Below are 25,243 nucleotides of genomic sequence, written 5' to 3'. Positions count from 1 at the left end.
GATTACATGAAGATATCCACAGTCACAAAACAAACCAGTGCTTAGGATGTTAGAACTCAGGCCCTTAAAAACTGACTAATCGCCATGTCTACCCACCAAAGCCAAAATGATTATTCAAGGTGGGAAGCTGCACATGTTTTAAGTACAGACAGTACTGGACTTAAAAAATGGTTTAACTTACAACTGTTTAATTTGCAAATTTTTGCCTTTACAATGGTGTGAAAGCAATACCCATTTGTAGAAACCAAACTTCAAATTTTGAATTTTGATATTTTCCTGGACTGGCAATATGCAGTATGACACTCTCTCTTGATCTGGTCAGAGAGCAGCAGCTCCCAGTCAGTCACCCATTAGAAGGGTAAACAACCGAGACTCAATGGTGTGCTGTGTTGTCAGCATTTTTGGATATGTGTCCTGAGCACGTTTAAGGTAGGCAAAGCTAAGCTATGATGTTCAGTAGGTGAAGTGTATTAATACATTTTTAACTTTAAATTGATATTTTCAATTTATGATGTAATTCCATTGTAAATCAAGGAGCACCTGTAGTTGGGGTTTTCTGCACCTATAGGGACCTGGACAATTTCTTTGAGCTTCAGTGCCTCCATTTGTCAGTTGCCTGCCTCTCGTCATTCCTGTTGCATGAGATGACCTGGAAGTGCATCTTCAATTTTTGCTGTTCTCACTTACCCTTTTCTGCAAGGGCAGCATAATTTAATTCTATCTGCTCCCGAAATACTTAATTTGAATATGATAAATGGACCTCCCAGATAGCTGTCTTAAAATATGTGGTAAATAAAAAATAATTCAAACATAAGGAACACAAAGATCTTCGATCCAAAGGCTCCTTCAATAATCTAAAGTACTGTCCAGTTAGAAATCAGGGAGTGGGGGATAAATCTAAATTGGCCCCAGTTTGTTCCACTAACATATGTAGAACATAATTTTACTGGTTATGGCTCATAAAATAATAGATACTCAATCATTAGAAATGTTTGCAATAGGTTTGGGTCAAATGCTCCAAGGCTTGAACCAGACACCATGGTTGGGCTGTTTCCTTTTTGCAATAGCAGTGACAGATTGCCATGTTATAAACCTTATAAAGTTTTAAAAAGTTTTAAGGAAATACAGTGCAACTCAAAGTGTGCAGTGATTGTGCTGAAATCTATATAAATGTATGGTAACAAACGAGTTGAAAACTGAAGAGTTCATTGGAGTCTGCAGATGATTTGTTATTATTTACCATGGTAAAAAAAAATGCCATGTATACTGGGTGCAAATTAAAATAACCAATATTCAAATAATTACAAATGTTTTTCAAGCCTGGGGCTTATAAACAACATTGCTACCTCAGGGCCTTTGCACTTGCTGCCCCCCCTCTGCACAGTTCTGTATACAGTTATTTACATGGTTGGCTTCCTGTCATCTCTCACCTCTCACCTCAGAGATCTCTCCTGACTACACTATCCATAATATCTTCCCTCTGCTCCCACCAGTCCTTCCATCACATTTTCCTGTTTTAGTTTCTTCCTAGCACTTCCCACTAACTAAAATTATTTGTCTGTTGCTTACCCATTTACTGTTAGTCTCCCCCACCGCTAGACTGCAGGCATCTTGTCCCTCATGTCAATCTTGGTCCCTATTGTACATCCAGTACCTAGAACAGTGCCAGGCAAGTGGTAAACACTCAGCAAATATATGCTAAATTATTAATTCCACTCATTCCTCCCTTTGTCTCAGCATCTATGTTTCTGTCCTGTGGACCATATTTAGGCAAGATCCCTACCATATCTCAGTTGTATCCTGTAAACACAGAATGAAGCAAACTATATGAGTCAGGTGAGGCAGAACACATTTGGAAGCTGTGCATTCTATAAACAAATCCTTGTAAATGAAAGGATGAATTCTAATCTGATAGCAATGTGTAAGTGTTTTTGAAAGCCAGGATTTAGATGATGTTATCTGCATATATGTAATTTATAACCTACCTACTTGCAAAAGTGATCTGAGAGGGCTTATGATAAAAATCATATAATACTCATAAGCAGAGTCAATAAAACAAACACCCAAATACATGCAGAGTGAAAGGAAAGCTGACACCAAATACCTAGGTTAATATTTCTACAACTGCTCACTAAACCCTGTACATCCTTAGGGTGAAGATGGAAAAGGAAACAATAGGATCTATAAATCTCAAATTCTTACAATAAGAAGTGTATCAATGTGTCACAAATGACCCCTCCTCTCTTTTATGTATTCGTTCAACAAATACATGGCTTGCCTAACAACTAGGAGTAAAGTGAGGAAGTAAAAAGGAGTGAGACATATCTCTGCTCTTGTTTTGCTCCTGGTCCTGGAAGAAGAGAAGGGGTTAGACAGGGTTGTAATTAATTATAATATAATGATTATATTAAAATCACATACCAAGTGTTATGGGAATAACAGAGTAAGGAGCCATTCATTCTGCCTGGGGATAGGCCTTGGAAGGGAGATTGTATTGGCTATGGACTGGGAAGATCATCAGTGAGAGAGAAGTATTCTAGTCAGAGGTTTGGAGATTTGAGAGCATATCAGGTTCTAGGAGTAGGAAGTTATTCAGACTGGCTAGAGCATTAATAACCCAGTGATAATCCTATAATAGCATGTTTTTTGAGCATTTACTGGGCATTGAATTTCAGACAGATGCCACAAGGTGAATGCTTTTGTCACTCCTCATTAACACTAGAGGATACTGAGGCTTAGGGAGGCTAGGTATGGCGAATGATGTAAACACCCCTCTTCCCTCGGATCCACCTTCAGTGGAAGGGTCTGCTTTCAGTAGACCCACCTGTAACAGTCAAGGTGACATGGTGGTAAAGCTTTGTTTAGAACCCAGGCTATATGACTCCAGAGCTTTTAGTCTGAGGCAGAGTAAAGATTAGGCTGGAATTGTACATTTGGGCCAGACTGTGAATGCTCTTTTGTGTCATCCCAAAGAGGTGAGATGTTATCCTGTGTCCCATGGAGAACCAGCAAAGATTTTGAATGGGAGCATGAGATCAGCAAATGTTTTAAGACAGTCACTCTAGCAATAGCACAGGGATTGGGCTGTGAAGGGAAAGTCACCTTATTTTCATAATGGTTGTGGTTAGGTCAGAGTTGCTCCTTATTTTATTTACAATCCCTTCTTTAACTTTCTGAAAATAATGCAGAAGAGAGTAAGAATAAGTTGGATCAGAGTGGCAGACTACAATGATTAGCATACTTATCCTGTGCATAAAACTTAGATAGATGGTTGACTCCCTGTCTGTTTTCAACACAAAGAGGCCTTTGAATACATAGCTCACAAGCTGGTAGGGAAGTGACTTTGTCAATGCCATGTTCCCCCTGCCTCTCCCCTTTATTGGGCTCATGGCATCAGCCTTGAATGTGGGGCAGAAACAGTCTAAACATCAACTGTTCAGAGGAGCTGTGTACCATCTGGGAGAATGAGCTGCCCGGGACTAGTTATACTGAGAGGCCCTGTGACAGGTTAAGCCCACATGGAGCACAGCCAGCTGTGGGAACAGGAAGTCACTGGACCTAACCAACTCATCACCAAGAACCTGGGTCACCCAGTGGAAAGTCCTGCTTATCTCTCCACAGTAATTGTTTCCATGAGAAGGTGCTTGTAATCTTTATTTTATTGTCTATCTTCCCATCTTTGAAGCTGTACCACAATGGTGAAACTCATAGAAACCTGACACTTGTTTCATAGTTTACATAGCTGATAATATACTTTCTACAATTCCAGTATGTCTCTAGCAGATACATTTTTCCCCTTTAAAGGATAGGGAATTACAATGAAATGCTGGCATAAAGTTAGTATGTTGGGGAATACATGGTATCAATATGAATCTGCATATGGTGGAAGGTCCTAACTTTGCCTATTTTGATACAAAAGAATTTCTGCCAAAAGCAGTTGCCTTCATTTGATACAGTTGTTCTTGAGCTGCCATCTTGTCAGCAAGCATCATGCTTTGATTAAACATTGATAGAGAGTCCTTCAGGTGTCAGGCACTGAGCTACATGTAGAAATCACAGAGTGAATCTAAGATTTAGCAACTAACCCTGAAACACATATCTAGCATGTCCATCTAATTCCTAAGGCTGCTCCTAGTTCATAGGACGAAAGATAGACCTTCTGCCTCGAGAGCAGTCATCTTATCCATCTAAAGCCACTTCATATCATTTACTGATAAAATAAAAGTAAAGGGATGCCAGAAGTTGTTTCTAGGAAGTTAGAATACCTTGGGTTATGACCCTTCAAAAAAGGACCAGAGTAGATGCTTTTTAACCTTTATATAAAAGAGAATGGAGAGGCCTTTGGGTGAAAGCAAGGACTGACCACATACCTGTTTTCACTGTTTTGTGCAGTGCTCATCTGGAAAATTTAACCACCTGAACAACAGAGGAGGGAACTTCTGTATGAGTCCTCACAGACCCCCCAATTAATAAAAGTAATCTCCTTACCTCTATTGTTTGAATGTCCTGTTGGCATTCTTATTTGCTTATAAAAATGATTTTTAAACACAGAAAAGTAGGTTGTGGAATGAGTCTCTTAATGAATTGAATTCTCTGAGTAAAGCCCTTATTGTGCTGCCAAGTTCATCTTTTATCAGTTCTGTTAAATTAATGTCCAGTACATTAACCCCATTTCATATTTGAAATCATCTCTACTTGAGATAATCTATTTTATAATGTATTCCATGATTACTATTTGAATACGAGGTGACAAAGTTCATGAGAGAAATGCATTAAACAATGTTCAGAAAATTATAGGACTGTTTCAAAAATTCTGAAATGGAATGCAATTTTGACTACATTTCCTGGGTTTATTTACCATAGTTTTATTGTTTTACCCCAGACAATTTATAGACATCTGTATACATCAGTTTATTGATTCTCACGCCTTCTGGAGAAGATATTTGTCACAAAGAACTATATCTATAGTGGTCATAGTGTTAGTAACAATGGCTATAAGAAGAAAAAATAGTGTCATTCATTTTCAGAAATATCAAGTCACTGTACACGCATAGTGAAAATTAAGGAAAAAGACAGTAGCACATGATTATACCATGTTTTAGATAAATTTATTTCCTGGAACAATAATTTTACATGCTTTGGTTTTATTCTGTCATGCTTCAAAGCAACCTTGTCATTGACAAGTTCTAAAACAAAATTAATTTGTTTTAGAACCAGGCTTTTAATTGTAGGATTTAGTTACAATTTATAGAAACTATATTTTGTGTTAAGGACACTGGGTTTTTGTTGTTGTTTTTATTTTTTGGAACTTTGGATATAGCCAAATCAACATCTTTGAGTAACTTGCCTTTAAAGCAACTGATCTATAGGTGCAAATAAATGAGTCACCAATATTTCTAAGGTTAAAAAAATACTTTGATAAGAGAAACTACGGAAAATAGAAGAACAAGTATAAATTTTCTTCTAAATAACAGATTTTTTTCTTAACTGTAAATCCTAGATATATGAAAATGTGTGTTTCTTGGTTTTGTTAACACTGAGGTTTTAAAAACAAAATGAAAGCCTTAGTGGCCATTTGTTTTCGGTTTAGCAATTATTTAGTAGAGCACATGCAATAGAAAAATAATAGAGTATTATTTTGAAGCTAAAATTATGTACATCAGTCACAGATCAAATTTAAAACCTATAAGATTTAAAACAGACACACATGGACACACATGGGCCTATTCCAAATCCCCACATGTCAGTACAGTAAACTATCTTTTAGTTTTCCTTTCTTAGGCGCTTTTCTCTGACAGGTGTACATGCTTTCCATTGAACCCCATTCCATTCCAACCTCTTCTCTTTTTGAGATGTAAAAGATGCTACCTCAGGTGGTAATAATGAAAATACCATCAGACACCATCATGTTCTCTTAATGGTGATATTTCACCTATTAGCAAAGAAGAAATAGTACCTTTGTGCACATTTAATGATAATGCAGATGTATTTGTGAATTCTCAAGACTTCTCTCCAGTATTCATTTTAAATCAGTATCCAAACCAGTTTGCATCAAGAACATTAACAAAAGCACCAGAGGGAATTTTGTTCAAACCTACATGGTTTGTGGAACATCTAGATTTGGAAAATAAAGTCCTTCCTTTACATATAGTTGATGAGAATAGCCAACATGGATTATAAGCTTATCCCATTAACCCATTTGTTAAATCTGGGGATAACAAAGCATGCCTCATCCAACTTTTCTCAGAGTGCATAACAGAACACAAGTTAGTGTTGCATGCAAAGGAGACACTGTGATCAGATATTCTTGGGAAATACAGAGTTAAACAAGCTAAACAGGCTTCTTTAGGTGTGGACAACTTTCAGAAGCTTTAACTTTCTGAGATGCTTGTAAATCACCAATGGTTAACACTTCATGTGGTGTTTTCCAAACCTTTTATTCCACAACTAATCCCAGGACGAGAGTTTCACTGAACACACTTTGGGATTTGCTGTAATTTTCAACTGTTCTGCCAAAATACCATTGCTTGCCAGCACATATCTACAAGCTAAAAATAGATTATTCTAAAGACATGAACTTCCAATTTATTTTGATAAATTCTTAAAAATTACATTTCCCTTTATTTGATGGTTTTTTAGAAAAGCATTTTATTTATTTTTTTATTTTTCAATTACAGTTGATATACAATATTATATAACTTCAGGAGTAAAACATAGTGATTAGACATTTATATACCTTACAAATTATCTCCCCTCTAAATCTAGCATTTATCTAACAGATGGCTTTATTTTTAATTTTTTTCATTAAAATTATTGGTGTCACAGTGGTTAATATGAACATATAGGTTTCAAATGTGGGTTTCTATGTAAGATATATTGCTCTGTGTGCCCACCACCCAAAGTCATATCTCTTCTCATCAACATATATTAAGACCCCCTTCAATCCCTAACCCCTTCTCTCTGGCAATCACCACACCAATATTTGTGTCCAGCAGTTTCAGTTTTATATCCCACATATAAGGGAAATCATATGGTTCCTAGCTTTTTTGACTGACTTATTTCACTTAGCATAATATTCTCAAGGTCCATCCATGTTTCAAATTGCACTATTTCATCCTTTCTTATGGCTGAGTAGTATTCCACTGTGTACATGTATCACATCTTCTTTATCCAGTCCTCTATCGCAGGACACTGGTTTTTCCATATCACGGTCTTGGAACCCCAGGACACTGTCTTGGCCACCATGAATAATGCTGCAATGAACATAACGGTGCATATATCTTTGCAAATACATGTTTTTGAGTTTTTTGGGTATAAACCCAGGAGAGATTGCTGGGTTATATGGTAGTTCTATTCTTGATTTTGTTAGGAATCACCAGATTGCTTTCCATAGTGGTTGAACCAGTCTACATTCCCACCAGTAGTGAATGAGGGTTCCCTTTTCTACATAAACTCTCCAACAGTTGTTATTGCTTGTCTTGTTGATAATAGCCACTCTAACAGGTGTGAGGTGGTATCTCATTGTAGTTTTGATTTGCATTTCCCTAACTGCTAGTGAGAATGAACAATTTTTCATGTATCTATTGGCGCTTCATATGTCTTCTTGGGAAAGGTGTCTGTTCAGGTTCTCTGCCCACTTTTTGATTGTTTGTTTGGTGTTGAGTTTTATGAGTTCTTTCTATATTTTGGAAATTAAACTTTGTCAGAGCTGCTGTTTACAAATATCATCTCCCATCTGGTTGGCTGCCTCTTTGTCTTGTCAGTTTCTTTTGCTGTGCAGAAGCTTTTTAGTTTGATATAGTCCCGTTCATTTATTTTTGCCTTTACTTCCATTGTGTTTAGGGTCAAGTTCATAAAATGTTCTCTAAGATCAAGGTCCATAAGTTTGGTATCTATGTTTTCTTCTCTGTAACTTATTGTTTCAGGCCTCACATTTAGGTCTTTAATCCATTTTGAGTTTTTTGGTTTTTTTACATGGGGACAAATTGTAATTCAATTTCATTCTTTTGGATGTGGCTTTGCAGTCTTCCCAGCACCATTTATTGAAGAGACTATCTTTACTCCCTTGTGTGTTTCTGGCTCCTCTGTCGAAAATTATCTGCACATAGACATGTGCTTTTATATATGCGTTCTCAATTCTGTTCCACTGATCTGTGTGTCTATTTCTGTGCCAATACCTCTAGCTTCATTCTTTTTCTCAGGATTGCTTTGGTTATTGGGGGACTTCTGTGGTTACATACAAATCTGATGATTTCTCATTCTATTTCTCTAAAAAATTACATTGGTATTTCGATGGGTTGCATAAAATCTGTGTATTACCTTGGGTAATATGGCCATTTTAATTATGTTGATACTTCCAATCTATGAACACAGGATATTTTTCCATTATGTTGTGTCTTTTTCAATCTCCTTTAATAATGCTTTGTAATCTTTAGGCTATAGGTCTTTCCTGTTCTTTGTTAAGTTTATTCCTAGCTGTTTTATTCTTTTGGATGCAATTGCAAAAGGAATTTTTTTTTCCTTTTCCTGAAGTTTTGTTGTTAGTATACAGGAAGGCAATGGATTTTTGTACATTGAATTTGTATCCTGCAAGTTTACTGTATTTGTTTATTGTTTCTAATGGTATTTTTGGTGGAGTCTTTAGGGTTTTTTATATACAGAATCATGTCATCCACAAAAAGTGGCAGTTTTACTTCTTTCCCTATTTAGATGCCTTTTATTTCTTTGTCTTCCCTTATTGCTCTGGCTAGGACTTCCAGAACTATGTTTAATAAGAGTGGTGAGAGTGGGCATCCTTGTCTTGTTCCTGATCTTAGAGGAAAAGCTTTCAGTTTTTCCCCATTGAGTATGATGTTAGCTGAGGGTTTATCATATATGGCCTTTATTATGTTAAGGTACTTTCCTTCTATTCTTATTTTATTGAGTGTTTTAATCATAAATGGATGCTGTATCTTATCAAATGCTCTTTCTACACCTATTGAAAAGATCATATTATTTTTATCCTTTCTTTTGTTAATGTGGTGTATTACATTGATTGATTTATGTATGTTGAACCACCCTTGTGCCCCTGGAATAAACCCCACCTGATCCTGATGTATTATTTTTTTGATGTATGTATTTGATTCGCTAGTGTTTTCTTTAGGATTTCTGCCTTTGTATTCATCAGAGATATTGGTCTGTAGTTTTCTTTTATTGCGTTATCCTTGCCAGGTTTTGTTATCAGGGTTATATAGGCCTCAGAAAATATGTTAAGAAGTATTGCCTCCTCTTCAATTTCTTGGAAGAATTTGAGGATAAGTTTTAAACTGTATTTGAACGTTTGGTAGAATTCACTGGTGAAGCCATCTGGTCCTGGACTTTTTTTTTCAGAGGTTTTTGATGGTTGTTTCAATTTCCTCATCCTTAATAAGTCTATTTAGATTTTTCAATTCTTCATGATTTAGTCTAGGAAAATTATATATTTCTAGGAATGTATCCACTTTATCTAAGTTGTTGAATTTAGTGGCATATTGTCTTTCATAATATTCTAGTATGATCCTTTGTATACCTGTAATGTCTGTGGTGACTTACCCTCTCTCATTTCTGATTTTGTTTATATGGGTCTTTTCCCTTTTTTCCTTAGTGAATCTAACCAGGGGTTTGTCGATTTTATTAATCTATTCAAAGAACCAGCTCTTTGTTTTATTAATTTTTGGTGCAGTCTTTTGTTCTCTATTTCATTCAATTCTGCTCTAATTTTTATGATTTCCTTTCTTCTGCTGACTTTGGGTTGCTTTTGTTCTTCTTTTTCTAGTTCTTTAAGATGTGATGTTAGGTTCTTTACTTGGGATTTCTCTTGTTTCTTGAGATAGGCCTGTAATGTTATAAACTTTCCTCTTATTACTGCTTTTGCTGCATCCCAGAAGCTTTGGTATGTTGTACTGTCATTCTCATTTATCTCTGTATATACTTTGATCTCTTTTATTTCTTCTTTGACCCAGTCATTTTTTAGTAGCATGTTGCTTCATCTCCATATGTTTGTGGGTTTCTTTACTTCCTTTTTGCAGTTGATTTCTCATTTCAAGGCATCATGCTCAGAGAATAAGGTTGGTATAATTTCAATCTTCTTGAATTTGTTGATTTTAGTTCTGTGACCCAACCTATGGTCTATCCTTGAGAATGTTCCATGTGCACTAGAGAAGAATGTATAATCTGATGTTCTGGGATGAAAGGCTCTGTAAATGTCAATTATGTCCATTTGGTCTAGCATTTCATTTAAGGCCAGTATTTCTTTTTTTTTTTTTTTACATATATCTTTACTGATTTCAGAGAGAAGGAAGGAGAGAGAGAGAGAGAGAGATAGAAACATCAGCGATGAGAGAATCATTGATCGAGCCCTCAACCCGGGCATGTGCCCTGCCCGGGAATCGAACCCAGACGGCCTGGATCCTAGGTCGACGCTCAAACGCTGAGCCACGCCTGGCCGGGCTCTAGGGCCAATATTTCTTTATGGTTTTCTGTTTGGTTGATCTGTCTAGAGTTGTCAATGGAGTATTAAGCTCCCCAAGTATGATTGTGTTTTGATCTGTTTCTCCCTTTAGTTCTGTGATTAGTTGCTTTATATATTTGGGTGTTCCCTGGTTGAGTGCATATATACTAAGAAGTGTATGCTTTCTTGATATAGCATCATTTTTATCATTATAAAGTTTCCATCTTTGTCTCTTATTATCTTTGTTGTCTCAAAATCTATTTTGTCAGATATAAGTATGGCTATTTTTTGGTGGATGTCATTTTGTTGAAGAATCGTTTTCCACCGTTTTACTTTGAATCTACCTTTGTCTTTGCAGCTTAGATGTGCATCTTGTAGGCAGCATATGGTTGGGTTTTGTTTTTGAATCCACTCTGCTATTCTGTGCCTCTTTATTGGTGAATTCAGACTATTTATATTTAGGGTAATTGTTGATGTATGAGAATTTCCTATAGCCATTTTATCTTTTGTTTTCTGGTAGCTCTGTGCCTCCATTGGTTCTTTTCCTTTGTACTTATGTCTGTTGTTCTTGTTTGGTGGTGTTTCATACTTCTTTCCTCTGTGTTTTCTTTTTTTAAGCTTTGTGTCCTGGTTTGGGAATTTTTGTGCATCATTATCATTAGGTTTATAAAAAATAAAGTTGCATATACAATAGATTTTTTTTCTTTCAAGTGCAACTGATGTTCATCCTCCTTTGGCAGTTCAGACCTTTTGCCCTCTTCCTTTGTTTTTGTTGTCACAAATTATCCCTGTTTATGCTGTAAGTTTTTTGGTGATCTTACTCGTAGTGTTGTGACCTTTGTTCTTTGTTTCAGATAGAATAACTGCCTTCAATATTTCCTGCAACAGATATTTTCTGGTGATAAAGTCTCTCAGCTGCTGTATGTCTGGGAATGTCTTTATTTCTCCCTCATATTTAAAGGATAATTTTGCTGTATATATTACTTGTGGCTGGTAAGTTCTCTCTTTCAGATGTTTGAATGTTTGGTTCCACTCTCTTCTGGATTGTAGAGTTTCTGCTGAGAAGTTGGATGAAATTCTTTGTAGGTCACTTCTTTCTTTTTCCTGGCTGCTTTGAGAATTTTTTTTTTGTCATTAATTTTTTATCATTTTAATAAAATGTGCTTTGGAGAGAACTTATTTGGACTGAGGCAACTAGGTGTTCTGTTTGCTTCTTGGATTCAAGGATGTAGTTCTTTTCATAGTTTTGGGAAGTTCTCATCTAGTGTTTGTTTGAATAGATGTTCAGTTCCCTTCTCCTTCTCTTCTTCTTCTGGAATGCCTATTATTCTAATATTGTTTCTCATAGAGCTCTCTCATTTTTCTTTATCTTCAGGTCTCTCTCTTTTTCCCTCTGCATCATTTCTAGATTCTTATCTTTGATATCACTTATTCTTTCCTCCATCTGGCTGGCTCCGTTTTCTATGCTCAGTAGCTCACTCCTTATCTCCTAATTGCATGCTTCATTTCCAGAATTTCTGATTGGTTCTTTTTTAGTTTCAATCTTTTTGGTAAAGTACACATTTTGTTTATTATTTGTTTTCCGAGTACACTGAATTTCCTGTCTGTATTTTCTTGCATCTTGTTGAGTATTTTCAGAACTGCAATCTTGAAATCTCTGTGATTTATATTACATATTTCCATGTGTTCAAGCTTATTTTCTGGGGATTTTTCATTTTCTTCTTGATCATTCTCATTACTGAGGTTATCCATGGTATTTGCTATTCTCCTTTGCCTAGGCATAAATTTCCCTTTTATAGCCCAGTCCTCTCAAGAGGTCTTTCTACTATTTTCCAGTAGATGGCACTGAATCACAAGATTGTTTTATCTCTTTGATCTCCCAGACTTGACCCTCAGGGCTATTGTAAGACAGTACTATCACTTTGCTTAGACATGGGGCTTGTTTTGCCCTCATCTTAATGGCGACCAGGACCTTGGACCTCCATGGGGTCTAGCCCCAAGCACCAAACCTGGCATCAGGCACAGAGGGAAACAGTTGTTCCACTGCAAGAGCTCTTGCTTTACAGATAAAATGTTCCTTGGCCCGACACTGAGGGCAACGGAGATGTGTTTTAAACGTCCAAGGGACTAGAGGGCTCTGTGGTTTCATTTCTTTGTCAGAAACACCCCCGTCCGATGGTGAACAGCCATGCAGCACAACAGCACACTCTGTCAGGTGTCTGCTGCCTTAGTCACTATTCTGTCTGCTGGCGCTGGTGGACTGGCACTCTGCAGCTCTCTGCTTCTAACTGCTGAAGGAAGTGCTTGCTACTGCTGGCTTCCTCCCTCTCCCGGCCGGGCCTTGAACTCTGGGCTACAGTGCTGCTTCTGAGCTCCCCTCCCTTCCTGTCTCCCCGCTTATTCCCAGTTGCGCACCTTTAGATGTTTCAATGCTCAGGTCTCTCAGTTGAGTAGAGAATTCTTCGTTGAATTATAGTTGGGTAATTTTTGGGAATTTCAGGGGGAGAGTCCAAGGTTATCTCTCATGTCATCATTGCAATGACATCACTTGACATTATCCAAGTTCTTGTAACCCAAATCTTGGAAAATAAACCTGTTTAATAGGGCTTTTTTTCTATTTTCTATTTCTATATTTTGTTTTATTTAAGTGATATTTTCTCTAAAATGATTATATAATCACCTCTAAAGCTATATATTTTTTTTCCTTCCTTTTTTGCACTTGACCATTTTGCTTTATTTCTCTTCCATGTACTTCAGTGGAGTAGCATAAAGTGAATAAAAAATTCTAAAATTTGATATTTTTCATTTTTAAAGTGTATTCCAACAGAAACGAAACTGTGTACATGCTAATCTGAAAAACGAAATAAAGCATGAGTTAAAATTTCTGCCATCCAGGCACAGGAATATATCCCCCAAAACCAAATAATTCTTGTGTTTCAAATAAAGCTATACTAATGCAAATTCCCAGTAGTTATATCTCTGCCTGAGTTTCATAGTGATGAAACCAGCCCTCTTTTCTCTCTTCTGCAGTATTTGGCAAAACTGGGATATACCAGTTCTTAGTTTTTGCAATTGTCCTTGAAAGCCTTTGTTTGGTCGACTTGCAGTTATTTATCTTTTAACATCAGGTAATTTGTTTTTATTAAAAATCTATTATAGAATTCAAATTCTATTGCTCTTCCTTATGACAGAATATTGTGACAGCTCTGATTATGTTGGAAAGACTTATAGTCCCAGTCTCAGCACAGGGTAGTCATGGACTATACTGCTGCCCATTTGCTGCTGGAAGCCAGCCCATAAGTCAGCGAACAGCACAGTCATTAGAAACTGGCTATAAGCTCTTATTCAAACATCTACTTCTAGCTTTATTCCCCACTTGCTAAAGCAGATTTAGAAAACATTTATAAGATATATATTTAGTAACTCTTACAGGAATAGAACTTAAAAAAATTATAGCACTCTTTTGAATTTTATTCAACCATTTTAGCATCATCACAGAATTTTACTGGTTGAAAAGTCTTAGAGATCATCTAGTTCAGGGTTCTCAGGCTTTAATGTGCATCAGCGTCACCTGAAGAGACATTAAAACCCAGATTGCTCTTCCCATCCCAGAAGTTCTGAAGCAGCAGATCTAGGGTAGAGGCCAAGAATTTGCATTTTTAACAGTTTCTAGGTGAGGCTGATGTTGCTAATCCCAGATCTACCACATTGAGAACCTCTATGGTAGAAGCCCTTTCTTCCAGCCTCTCTGGAGAACCTGAGCATTCCTGGAGCTGGCCTTCAACCCAATCCCACAGAGCTGTCAGAGAAGGGAAGAAATTGTGATTTCTCCAGACCTCAGAGAAGCATAAGGGATGATGGATTGGTGGTCCTCCTTGCTTATCAGAGACATTCATCAGGGAAGACTAACTTAGTAACACAGGTCCTTAAAATCATCTGGCTTCTCTGCCCATTGGGAACCATTTTGGAGAACCACTGATCTCATTCAACCTTCTCATTTTACAGAAGGTAATGGAAGCTCAGGAAAGGCAAGATGGCATGCTCAGTTAGCTGCTGATTTGGAAGAGAACCCATGTGCCAGACTTTCACTGATTTCACATTCCCTCCTCCATCACTAGTTACCTAGATTCTGCCTATAAATGCACAGCCAATCTTTTCTCAATAGTTACCAGTATTGCAATGAAAGTTTTATACAAATTTTCCTCTTTGCTGATTGAGTAATTTGATTTCTTCAGTCAGTGACTTTCTACTCTTTCTCCCTAAATGGGGAAAATTCTGACACAACCTTGCTTTTTGTTCTTGGTGATATTAAACTTTATGTTCTTTAACCTATGTTCAGTTTTATTAATGGAAAGTTCCCAATCTATACAACAACTTTTTATATTTTTTTGGCTTACAGGTCCTTTAGCCAGTGGTCCTTACTGTTAGCTTAATTTTTTTAGGACAACCTATAACCAATATATTTTGTAAACACAGAAGAATTTTACTTTTTTCTGAGCATTCTAGTGATTTTTTTGTTGTTGTTTTCTCTTTAATATAGTTATCTTCTTCTTTCTACAGTCATATTTTCTCTAATAATTTGGACCATTTGTTTTTTTCTAATGGCAGAGTTCCCTTCTGGGAACTGAGGCTGTAGAAAATCTAACATGAGTGTGATAGCTGTGAAAAATACCTCTGTACTCTTTTTTTATTTATTATTTTATTTTAGAGGGAGAGCAAGAGAGAAACATCAATGTGAGAGAGCGAAGCATTGATCAGCTACCTTCTGCACTCCCCCTACAGGGAATCGAACGGCAACCTTTTGGTGCACAGGACAATGCCCAACCAACTGAGCCACACTGGCCACAGCACCTCTGTACTCTTTACAATGAAGGCACCATTATAGATTTTAACCCAGGGCTGCATATGGACACCCACTTAAAGATGTGTTTGACATGACCAGAAATGGTATTTTCTTCTCCCTATAGTCTAAATGGTAAATCTGATCCTTAGTATGAATTCAAGAAAGTAGATATTCAAAAGCTTAATTGCACACCAACAATAAATGGGTTGATTTATGCTGGTACTTGGGGAAAAATAATGCATGACCCAAATGTAGTATTGTTTTGTGTGAAGAATAGCATATCTTCTGACTTTCTTCTACAAGAGCTGTTCTGGTAATAAATTTTATGAAGCAAACAAGCCATTATGCATAACAATAAAATTCAATAACAGCTTGCCCATGGATGGATAAAACCAAGATATTATGCATAACATTTGTTACAAGCACATTTTAATAACCAACGTGGTTATTGAGATGGCAGGGGGAAAGCACATATATTTTGTTCTTTATAAGTGATCAATTGAACTGGTTGGACTTATGAAAAGTTTTTTAAGTTTCAATGGTAAAATTAATATCTATAAAAAATATACATATTCAGGAGTACAATAACCCCAAAGTAAATAAGAGACTTTCATCTTCTCTGAGATTTTCAGAGAGCTGAAATCTTATAAACTAATACAACCCTTATAATTAATTTATATCATTATAACTTATAAAAATTCACAGCTCAGTCTTCACAGGTGGATGCAACAATAGATACAAGGTGGCCCTTCATAATACGTTTTCATAATTTCTTTTGTAACAGAGAACATTTTATATCTTAAAAGATGATGGCTTTGTTTTTATTACTCAAAATTTAATAGTTAATTTTTGGTCAGTCAGTAGTTTAGATTTCCCTTTAATAAAATAAATGAAAGTGCCTTGGTCGGTGTGGCTAAGTTGGTTGAGCATTGTCCCATGCACCAGAAAGAGGCCAGTTCAATCCCTGGTCAGGGCAAATGATCCTCAGTAGGGGGTGTTCAAGAGGAAGCCAATGGATGTTTCTTTTTCATTGATGTTTCTCTCTCTCTCTCCCTCTCCCTTCTCTCTCTGAAATCAATAAAAACATATTTAAAATAAATGAAAGTATTTTATGGCCTGCTGACTATCAATTGGTGTTGTTTCCTAAGCTGCAAAGCTATTAAGGCTATCTCCATAATCTTGCAAAAAGGTATGAACATTTAGTTGCCTTCATAGCAACAGCTTACAAGGAAATTGCTCAAGAGACACTCTATACTATATGAACACATGTATGCCATTCACACATATACATAAATTTTTCCACCTTCCTTCTCTACCATCACAGCCCAGCTCAAAATTTACCTGTGTAATTTGCTCTGGACATTTAGAACATACCAGACATCCTGATGTTCCCGTAATTTTGAGGTTAGGCTTTTTCAGCTCTAAATGCCTGCTTACTTGATCTACCATTTACTCAAGATTGAGCTATCAATTATTTTATGAAGCTTCCCTGACACCCCTCTTCTTCTGGCATTGAGTTAACCATTTCCCCAATGTTCCCACAACCCAATGAGCCCACCCCCTACTGGTTGGTACCCATTGGCTCATAATTTATCTGTCTGTGCCAGCCTAGTGGCTCCACACCCACAAGACACTGTCTCTCACCTTCACATTTGTGATCATGCTATTCCCAGTGGTTGAGAAACCTTTTCTCTCCCTTTCCCACCTTCCCAGTCAATTTCTAATATTCCTTTCAGATATGGCTCCTAAGTGGTTTGGTTGCCTAAGGCTTCATATGGGCTATAGGCTCCACTTTCTTATAGCAGGGCTTTCAGGGATAGAAATCAACAGTTGATCAATTCGACTGGAAGCTCCTCAAGGCAAGAGGTTCTTACCTTGTCTCCAGCTTCATCCCTGGGGCCTGGCTATTTATAAAAATAGCTAATGAACAGAGTTAAGGCTCCCTAGGGCAGACCATACTTTGTCATTCAGCCTTTTATTTTTCTTCTGCCCTTGATAGCACCTATTTTCCCTGCAGGGACTCAACAAGTGTTGGGAAGTAACTTAGTAAATTAGCCATGGGCAGAGAAAGCCTGTGCTGTGTGTTCCCATAACTCTAAACTAAAACAATACCAACTGCCGTGTTGTGGCACCAGCTTATTTCTTTAAAAAAAAAAGTATAGTCTTTTTTTCATCACAGGAGTGCTCCCAATCACTTGTTTAAACTGGATGATGGAATAAAAAATACAGAAATATCAACAAATTCACCTAACTAATGTGCCATGACAATAAGCAATTGGTAAGAGTAGCACTATTGTATGTAAGTAAGAAAATAGCAGAAAACTCAATAAAAAGATAGATTTTCAGGTTATTAAATGGAGGACTAGACAGAAAAGGAAATGAGATGTGTAGGCTTGTGGTAACACAGCATTTGTCTACATATAACTTAGATGAAATCTCATTTAAAGTTGGTGTGTTTCCATAATATTGACCTATAAGTTAAAAGCTATTTTTCCCCTCAACTCTGGACTTGACTATTTTATCAGTAAATTTAAAACTAAAAGAGAAATGCTTTGCTTTGGAGAGCCTTCTTATAGTTTGCCAACCAGAATTGTTTATTTCTTTCTCCTCTTTCAAGTGGCCCCTATTTCCTCAGTGCTGATCTCATTGATAATCCTTGCACAATCTGACCTGGGTCTCCTGCAAAATCTATCTCTTTCTTCAGTGTACTTCTAGAACACTCTCACAGATGTCTACATGTGCTCATAGATACAATGATGTACAGGGTTTGTGACATCTGACTAGAGTCTCACTTTTGACTCTTTGTTCAATGGTTCTGGGAGCCACAAACCATCTAAATGTCCAAGTGGACAGATACCCTGTGAAGTTCCACTACAGTAAGGTTGCACAAAGGGAGAGCCTGCTCCCTGTTCACTGATATCACCCCCTGTAACCTGGTTCAAAGCAGCATTGCCTGTACCCAGAAGCACATGAGCCCATCCTTTTGCTCTCTCCCATGCTGTTGGCTACATGGGCTTTGTCCTAGTCCACAAGGCTGGACTGCAAATGTAAGCTCCATAGTCCAACTCCATCTATTCCACCACAGCCCAAGGATAAAAATATAAAATCCCTCATTCACTGCCACCTTATCTTTCAGCTCCCAAGTAACATCAAACCTAGAGATTAAGCCCTCTGTTTAGCCATGTCCCCACTCAATTCGAGCCATACAAATTCTAGGAATGTCGGGGGACTTTTGATCCAGGATGTCCAGGGTATCTCTGGGTCTTCATCTTTAAATGCTGTCATTGTTGAGTTTAATATCCTGGAGTATTCACAACCAGTCAGAAAGATTGTCCAGTGTCCCTTTCATCTTATGGGAATCTGTCTGGGCAGCTGAAGGAAAACTATAAGGGCTGGTGCCAATTGACATGACTGACACATCAGGGGTTATTCAAGAATCCTAAGAACCATATCACCTAAGTTCCAGGCTTTTGCCAATCAGCATGGTGTGGGAGACTGTAAAGTATGGGATGTAAAAAAAAGAGGGGTTTGGACAAATTTTCCTCCAAAATTTTTACTCTTTTCTCTAAATATTGAAGAGTCAAACTCCCGCCAAGTTCCCAGTGAGACCTAAAGATCTTAAACTCACTTATTCATACATTTATTTAATAAACATTGTTTAAGGGCCTTCTGAGTGCCTGGTACTGTTGAGGGAGCTGAAAATAGAGCAGTCAACAAAAATTTAAATTCTAGAGAGGAATGAAAAGAATAAACAAATGAGTAATATACTATCAGATTCAAAATGCTGTTAAGATTTCAACATATGAATTGGGGGTGGGGAGACACAAAACATTTAGACCATAGCATAAAGGTACAGCTAATCACTGGCAGCCTTGGAATTGAAAACCAGACAATCTGGTTCCAGAATTCAAGCTCTTAACTCTTACACTATGCTGCTGCTTCTTTCAGATACAGTGGCTCATTAATTGCCAGTCACATTTCTGTGCAACTCCAAGCAAGTACAGGTACGCAGACTCAGAGCTGCCCCTCCTAGGTCTCTTTGAACCCACCATCTTTTCTCTCTCTGATCCCCACCCCAGACTGCCACCAGGTCTGTATCCTGCTCCGTTGCCCACTCATCTTTTTCTGCTTTCCATCCCTTCCCACCAAAAGCTCTTTCCCTGTTTAAGTGCCATGAGGGTAGGGAACATATCAATCTATCATTCACAGTTTCCCTTCACACAGTGCCCAAAACATAGTGAATAAATGTTTGTGGGAATAAACATTAATGAGTAAAAGGAAGTGACACTTGCACTGTAGCAGGCAGTGCTAATGTTCCACCCAGATCACCTGGAGCCCCTCATTTCTGTGAGTTCCCCTCACCTCTTTGGCACTGGTTTCAATGGCCAGCACCTATAGCCCTCCTGCCAAGGACTCCACTTTCCCCCAGGAGCAAAGAGCCAACAACCCTGGGCTTTGATTCCCAGCCTTCTCCTCAACCCCAGGAGCTATTCACTGGGGCTGTCAGTGAAGCATGAATGCCCAGCTTCTTTGCCTTAGATAGAGCAGGACCTAATTCACACTCCAGATTCCCTGGGGAATTGGAATTCCTCCCTTCCTCATCCTTTCTGAGGAACCTCAGACTGTTGTCATCTTTGTAGGGAAGTGGGCAGAGAACAAGCAGGAAAGCTTGGCTCAACATTCAACTACACAAAACTTATTCTCAACTGTTATATGAGTTTTATAACATGATAATCATGAGACCATGGAGGGAAGCCTCACAGACTAAAACACACATCAAGTAGGTGGTTGAGATGAATATGGCCACCCTTCCCATATGTGTCTGCTAGAATTTCCTTGATCTTTGAAGAGAAGACATGAGTGTAAGAAGTGAAAGTACTAATTTGGTTAAAAGAATCCTAAGGAACCAAGAGACACAGTTTTCACTTGTACAGTATAAGAAAAGTAAGGACCTAACATATGTAAATGAACTCAAAAAGCCATGTTTGTCCTCCTGTTTCTAGGCGGCCACTGCAAGTCACTTTGTACCTTAAATAAGGAGTGAAGTGTGATGAATACATTTATGAACATCCTCATTTAAAAACAAATTGCACCACACTTTCAGGATTCTAAATTGAAAAGTTAGTAGCAAAGAGAGCTGCTCCAAAATCTATACTCTATAAAATCCACATAGCTCATGAGGAGAATGATAAAACTATAGATCATGGGTCCATTATGCTCCAAAGAAAGGTTTGAGCCTCTGCATTCATAAGGCCCTCTTGGAATAAAGGCATAAACATAGGAATAGAATGCCATAGCTACACTGCCTCATCCTGCTGCCATATATTTGTAAATAAGATTTATAATAATAGAATATCATCAGCAAAATTTCATGAAAAGTATTGCTATTACTAATGTTCAGATTTTAAAAACCTGAATTCTTTGGCAAATGGTAGGATGTGCATATTTCTGATAAAGAGAAGATGAGGCAAGACTTGGATCAAGAAACCTCCTCCATCATGTAGTGGAATTACCTATGGTGACACTTATTTGATGTCATACATATTTGACATCATCTAAGAGTATGTCTTTAAGAGACTTTATCAAAGCTTTTCTTCTCACTATGAGTTAGTGTTCACAGATAACACAGATGTGCACAAAAACACTATAGATTTATACCCAATAATCAATGTTGATATGTTGATGTAGAAATTGCAAATCCTAAAAAACATTTTTTATAAGTCTTCTTCCTGCATGCTTTCACTATCAGATCAGCAAGTGTGGGATAGATTTATTCACAATATTTTGACATAAGACAGAATTAAACTCCAAAATGGGTGTACTTACAGAAATCTAACAAATGTAAACTAAGTGTGTGGATAATGTACTAGAAAGGAGGTTTACCTTGCTGGTCTGTCACATACTGAACTGGCCTCAAAATTAAAACAACACTTTCTCTATTGAGTTCTCTATAAGTAACCAAATACCAGAAGTCCAAGACAAGCAGAAAAAAATGTTTTAAATATTTCTATCTGATGTCCTCCACTCTGAAATATTTTTTAAAAGCTTATTTGTCTTTTTAATCATGAAACTCACCTCACCTAATAACCATGTCAGTTATCCAATATTTTTTTCATGCTACCCTTTAAAAAATAAGTACAGTAAAATTGGAGGATACAGTTAAAATATAAAAATAGAGAATATAGTTACCTGGGTTTACATTATTTCACAAGTGAAAAGATATTTGTGGAGTCAAGTTTTAATTCTGATAAATTGATTAGTTCAATATCCTCATTCATAATATGAACTGTAAGAGTAATAACTAGCATTTATTAAGAACATGATATATGCCAAGTATTGTTTGAAAACTTTTGCATGTGTAATATCACTTAATTCTCATCATAACTCTGTGAGTGTGTATCTGAAATAACTTATTTTTTAAATGCCTACTTTTTTTTTCATTTTGTACTGTTTTATTCACTTATATCACAAACATTTTTCATCTTTCTACATAGTAAAATGGATACTTTTTACACCCATTTTACCCATGAGAAAATGAGGCATGGTTTACTAAAAGTCACAGCCAAGGCAGGCTGGTTTCAGAGCAGATGCCCCCAAATGCATGAATGAAAGACAGGGCTTTGTGAGGTTTGGGGTCCTTCCTTACTGGTGCAAAATTATTTTTTAAAGTTATTCTGCTATTTTATTCTCTAAAAATTTGGAGGGGGGTGTCTTAAGAAGTTAGTGTTTCTCTTAGCAGGTTTTTAGACTATCTGAGGATTCCAAAACTATAGCTTGATGTATTCACAAACCAGAATCCATTTGGAAGGAACATGAGAACTTTAGCCCTCTGCAAATCCTTGCTTTGAGAGCTCCCACATTTATAAATAAGCATGCACCAGAATTCAGCATGTCTTTCAAGTTGGTCTGTTGAAAACACAGGTATGTAATGCAGTCAGACTTTATTTGGGCCATCCTTTGCTGATCAGATACAATGGCAATGAAAGATCTGAAGGCATAAACTTGGCAGCAACTTCAAAATATCCAGTTGGTCCCAGAACATTAGCATGCTCATTATGTGCATTTATTGTGCCTGGGCACCCCGTTGTCCAAATCTATCCGGGGTCTTCAATCAAGAGGAAGTATTGATAAGAACACTGCTCATATGACATGACTGGGGACCATACAAAGTGACATGACCTGAGGTGATGAAGAGAACACTTACATTCATGGTTGCTGAAGCAATCTTCCAAAGCAGCAGAAGGGTACCCATTCCTGGCTCCATAATGCAAAGACTCAGAGCCTGCTTTTAAGTATCTACTTTGTTTTATATTTAGATTAACAGTTTAACCTTTATATAATGCCCGTATTTACAGAAAATACATGGAACTAATAGCTGAACAATACACAAGTGTCCTAAATGTAGGAAATTCTCAATTTACACTGTTGTATTGTATCCAGAGAGTAATTCCATAATTTCTTACATGAATTTTTAATTGACCTAGATGTTAAGAAATGTCTTACAATTTCTAAAAATAGTTTCCCTTCATGAAATAGGAATCACAGTCTATTTTCTTCAGAGAGAATTCCATGTATATTGACTTAAATTTTTCACGCAAAATTGTATATTCAACACTAAAAACCAAACTGTACATAATTTGATCTTTCTTTGAGGATTAAGAAGGTTATTTTGAGATCTCCCTGAAACTCAAGAATTTCATTATGATTTCAACTTGTATTACATTAAAAAAAGTAAACATAGCAGCTGGCAGACTATCTGAGAATAGTGTGCCAATGGGCAGTGCCTGTCCTCGCAGTTTGGGGACGGGATTCCTCAAGGGATCACTTTACTTTAGGAGTGAAAAATGAAGACAATATGAATTTGATCACTTTAGGCAGTCAAGCCAAAAACAAGGAGAGTTTTTTCTTAATATTACCATCACTTGCCTCGTATACACTATAAAAATATACTCAGAAAAGATCAAAGCCAACCTGAATTTTAAATCTCATGGTGGTAATCTGGCATAAGACAGGGTTTCTCTTTAGGCTTATAAATGAGATTTTTTTTTCTCCTTAAAAAGAAAAATCATTATTGTCTTTTAGGAAAGACATAAAGGCAAAAGACATAAAGTAATGAGCTTAAATGAATTTTCATTTGTAAAAAAAAAAAAATAGGTCAATGGAATTACTGTAGAACTAGTTATGCGAAAATTAGTTATAAAAGAATAAAGAAATCAATAAGATAAGGATATCACATTAATGAAAAAAGAGTTATTAAATTCCTGCCCTTTTTGATATTCTTTGACAATTAGTATTTCCTTCCTTGTGAGATAGTATAAATTCTAAGCAAATTTTCAAAGGAATTAAATAATAAAATATGTTTTGAGGGAAATAAAGAGAGAAGAAGAAAAAGAAAGAGAGAAAGAAGAGAGACTGAGACAAAGAATGAAGAAAGTAAAGGAGAAAGTAAAAAAATAAATGAATAAATAAAAAGAGGCATCTTTCAAAGAGCTTCCAGGACTTGAATTAAGTATGGCATTAATTCTTTTTCTCCCAAGTCTTAGTCTTGGCAGGTTCTTACAAAAATGCAGGAATTTCATGAATGTGGGAACTGGTGATGGAAAATGCATTACTACACACAATTGTTGTACTTGAGAGGGGCTATATGGGGAAAAATAGCATCCTAGAATAAACACAAATGAAATTCATGTATCAAAACCAATACTGTGAAAATAGTTTAAATGTTTCTTGAATTTATATCTAGTCATTAACCTAAATGCAGATTTTAGTTCAAGCTACACTTCTGCCTCATGGTCAGAAGGCCTGAAAACCTGTGGTGTGGAAAATTGGCAGGATAAAGAATATTGAATTGGTCTCCATGAAAAACTGATTTTGGCAGCCATAAGCTCCCCATTGAGTGCCCCCTCCCCCAATCAAATTTTTCTTCCTATTTCACTCTTGTTCCAGGAATGAGGCCAATGCAACGGTATAGCTAAAATAGCAAGCAGATGTCAACCTAACAATTCACCATGGGACCTTTCTCATTGGCCTTGAATCTAATGGTCAGAGTAAGCCCCACCCCCCTCCACAAAAACCCAACCCTAGACTCAACCTCTGAAAGCACAGAGGTTGGAGGTTTCCGTTTCTTCTGATTTTGGTTTCCTTCTTCTTTAAAGAAGAAAGTGGAGTGAGCCATCTGCCTTACCTGATAACCCTAAAAGAAATTGCAATTCCCAAGTGAAAAAGGTTAATTTATTTGAAGAAATCCAAAAAAATCGATTCCTCTCTTTCACTCTTACTCCTGTTTTAATCTCACATTCTGTCTGGTTACCTCAAGGAAAGTGGACATTTCCTCAGAGTTTTATTTAGTCTAGAGGACAAAATCCAGCGACTCCTCCCAAATCATTTCTCCACCTGGGAAGATCCTAATGGCCCACCTCACCCCTGGGGCCCACTTCACTCTCTCCTGGGCTAATCATAAACCCAGGTTTCATTAAGCAACCCAGTGTTGGTGGAGGATATTTTCCTTCCATCCTCATTTCCAACATCCCCCAACCCCCATAGCTTCTGGGAAATGTTCACCGGACCCCTTATGGTAGGTTCCAGGGCCTTTGCATGAGCCAGTTGGGGTGAGAAGTTTTTCCCTCCAGTGAATATTGTATTTGTGTGCTGTACCTGTGCATCTCTCAGTGGTTTCACCCTGATCTTTTCTCTCTTTGCAGCTGGTAAATAATCCACTAGCAAGTCAGGCTGCAGCGGCTGCAGCAGCAGCAGCCATGGGCTCCATAGCAAGCTCACAGGCCTTTGGCAATGCCCTCTCCAGTCTTCAGGGGGTCGCGGGTCAACTAGTTACTAATGCACAAGGACAGGTGAGTGGGAGATGGGAACAAGAGTGAATTTTTATGACAGATTGAACTCAAAAAGGAAATTAATTTCTTTTGCATGACAGTGAT

General features: G+C 37.2%; 1 protein-coding gene across 1 annotated transcript in view; it reads left to right on the top strand.

The window, feature by feature from the left end:
* Positions 1–25,243, top strand: part of POU6F2 (POU class 6 homeobox 2) — a gene marked incomplete at its 5' end in the record, with an annotated part of 540,881 nt that overhangs the window by 468,002 nt on the left and 47,636 nt on the right. The window contains one exon of the mRNA XM_081147129.1: positions 25,013–25,159. Within this exon, the coding sequence (XP_081003255.1) occupies positions 25,013–25,159 (147 nt within the window). The remainder of the gene's footprint in view (positions 1–25,012; positions 25,160–25,243) is intronic.

Source organism: Miniopterus schreibersii (genome assembly GCF_964146895.1).
Source record: "Miniopterus schreibersii genome assembly, chromosome: 9".
In the NCBI taxonomy this organism is placed as follows: domain Eukaryota; kingdom Metazoa; phylum Chordata; class Mammalia; order Chiroptera; family Miniopteridae; genus Miniopterus; species Miniopterus schreibersii.
Note: the sequence above shows the minus strand (reverse complement) of the source record. Positions and strands in the feature narration are given on the sequence as shown.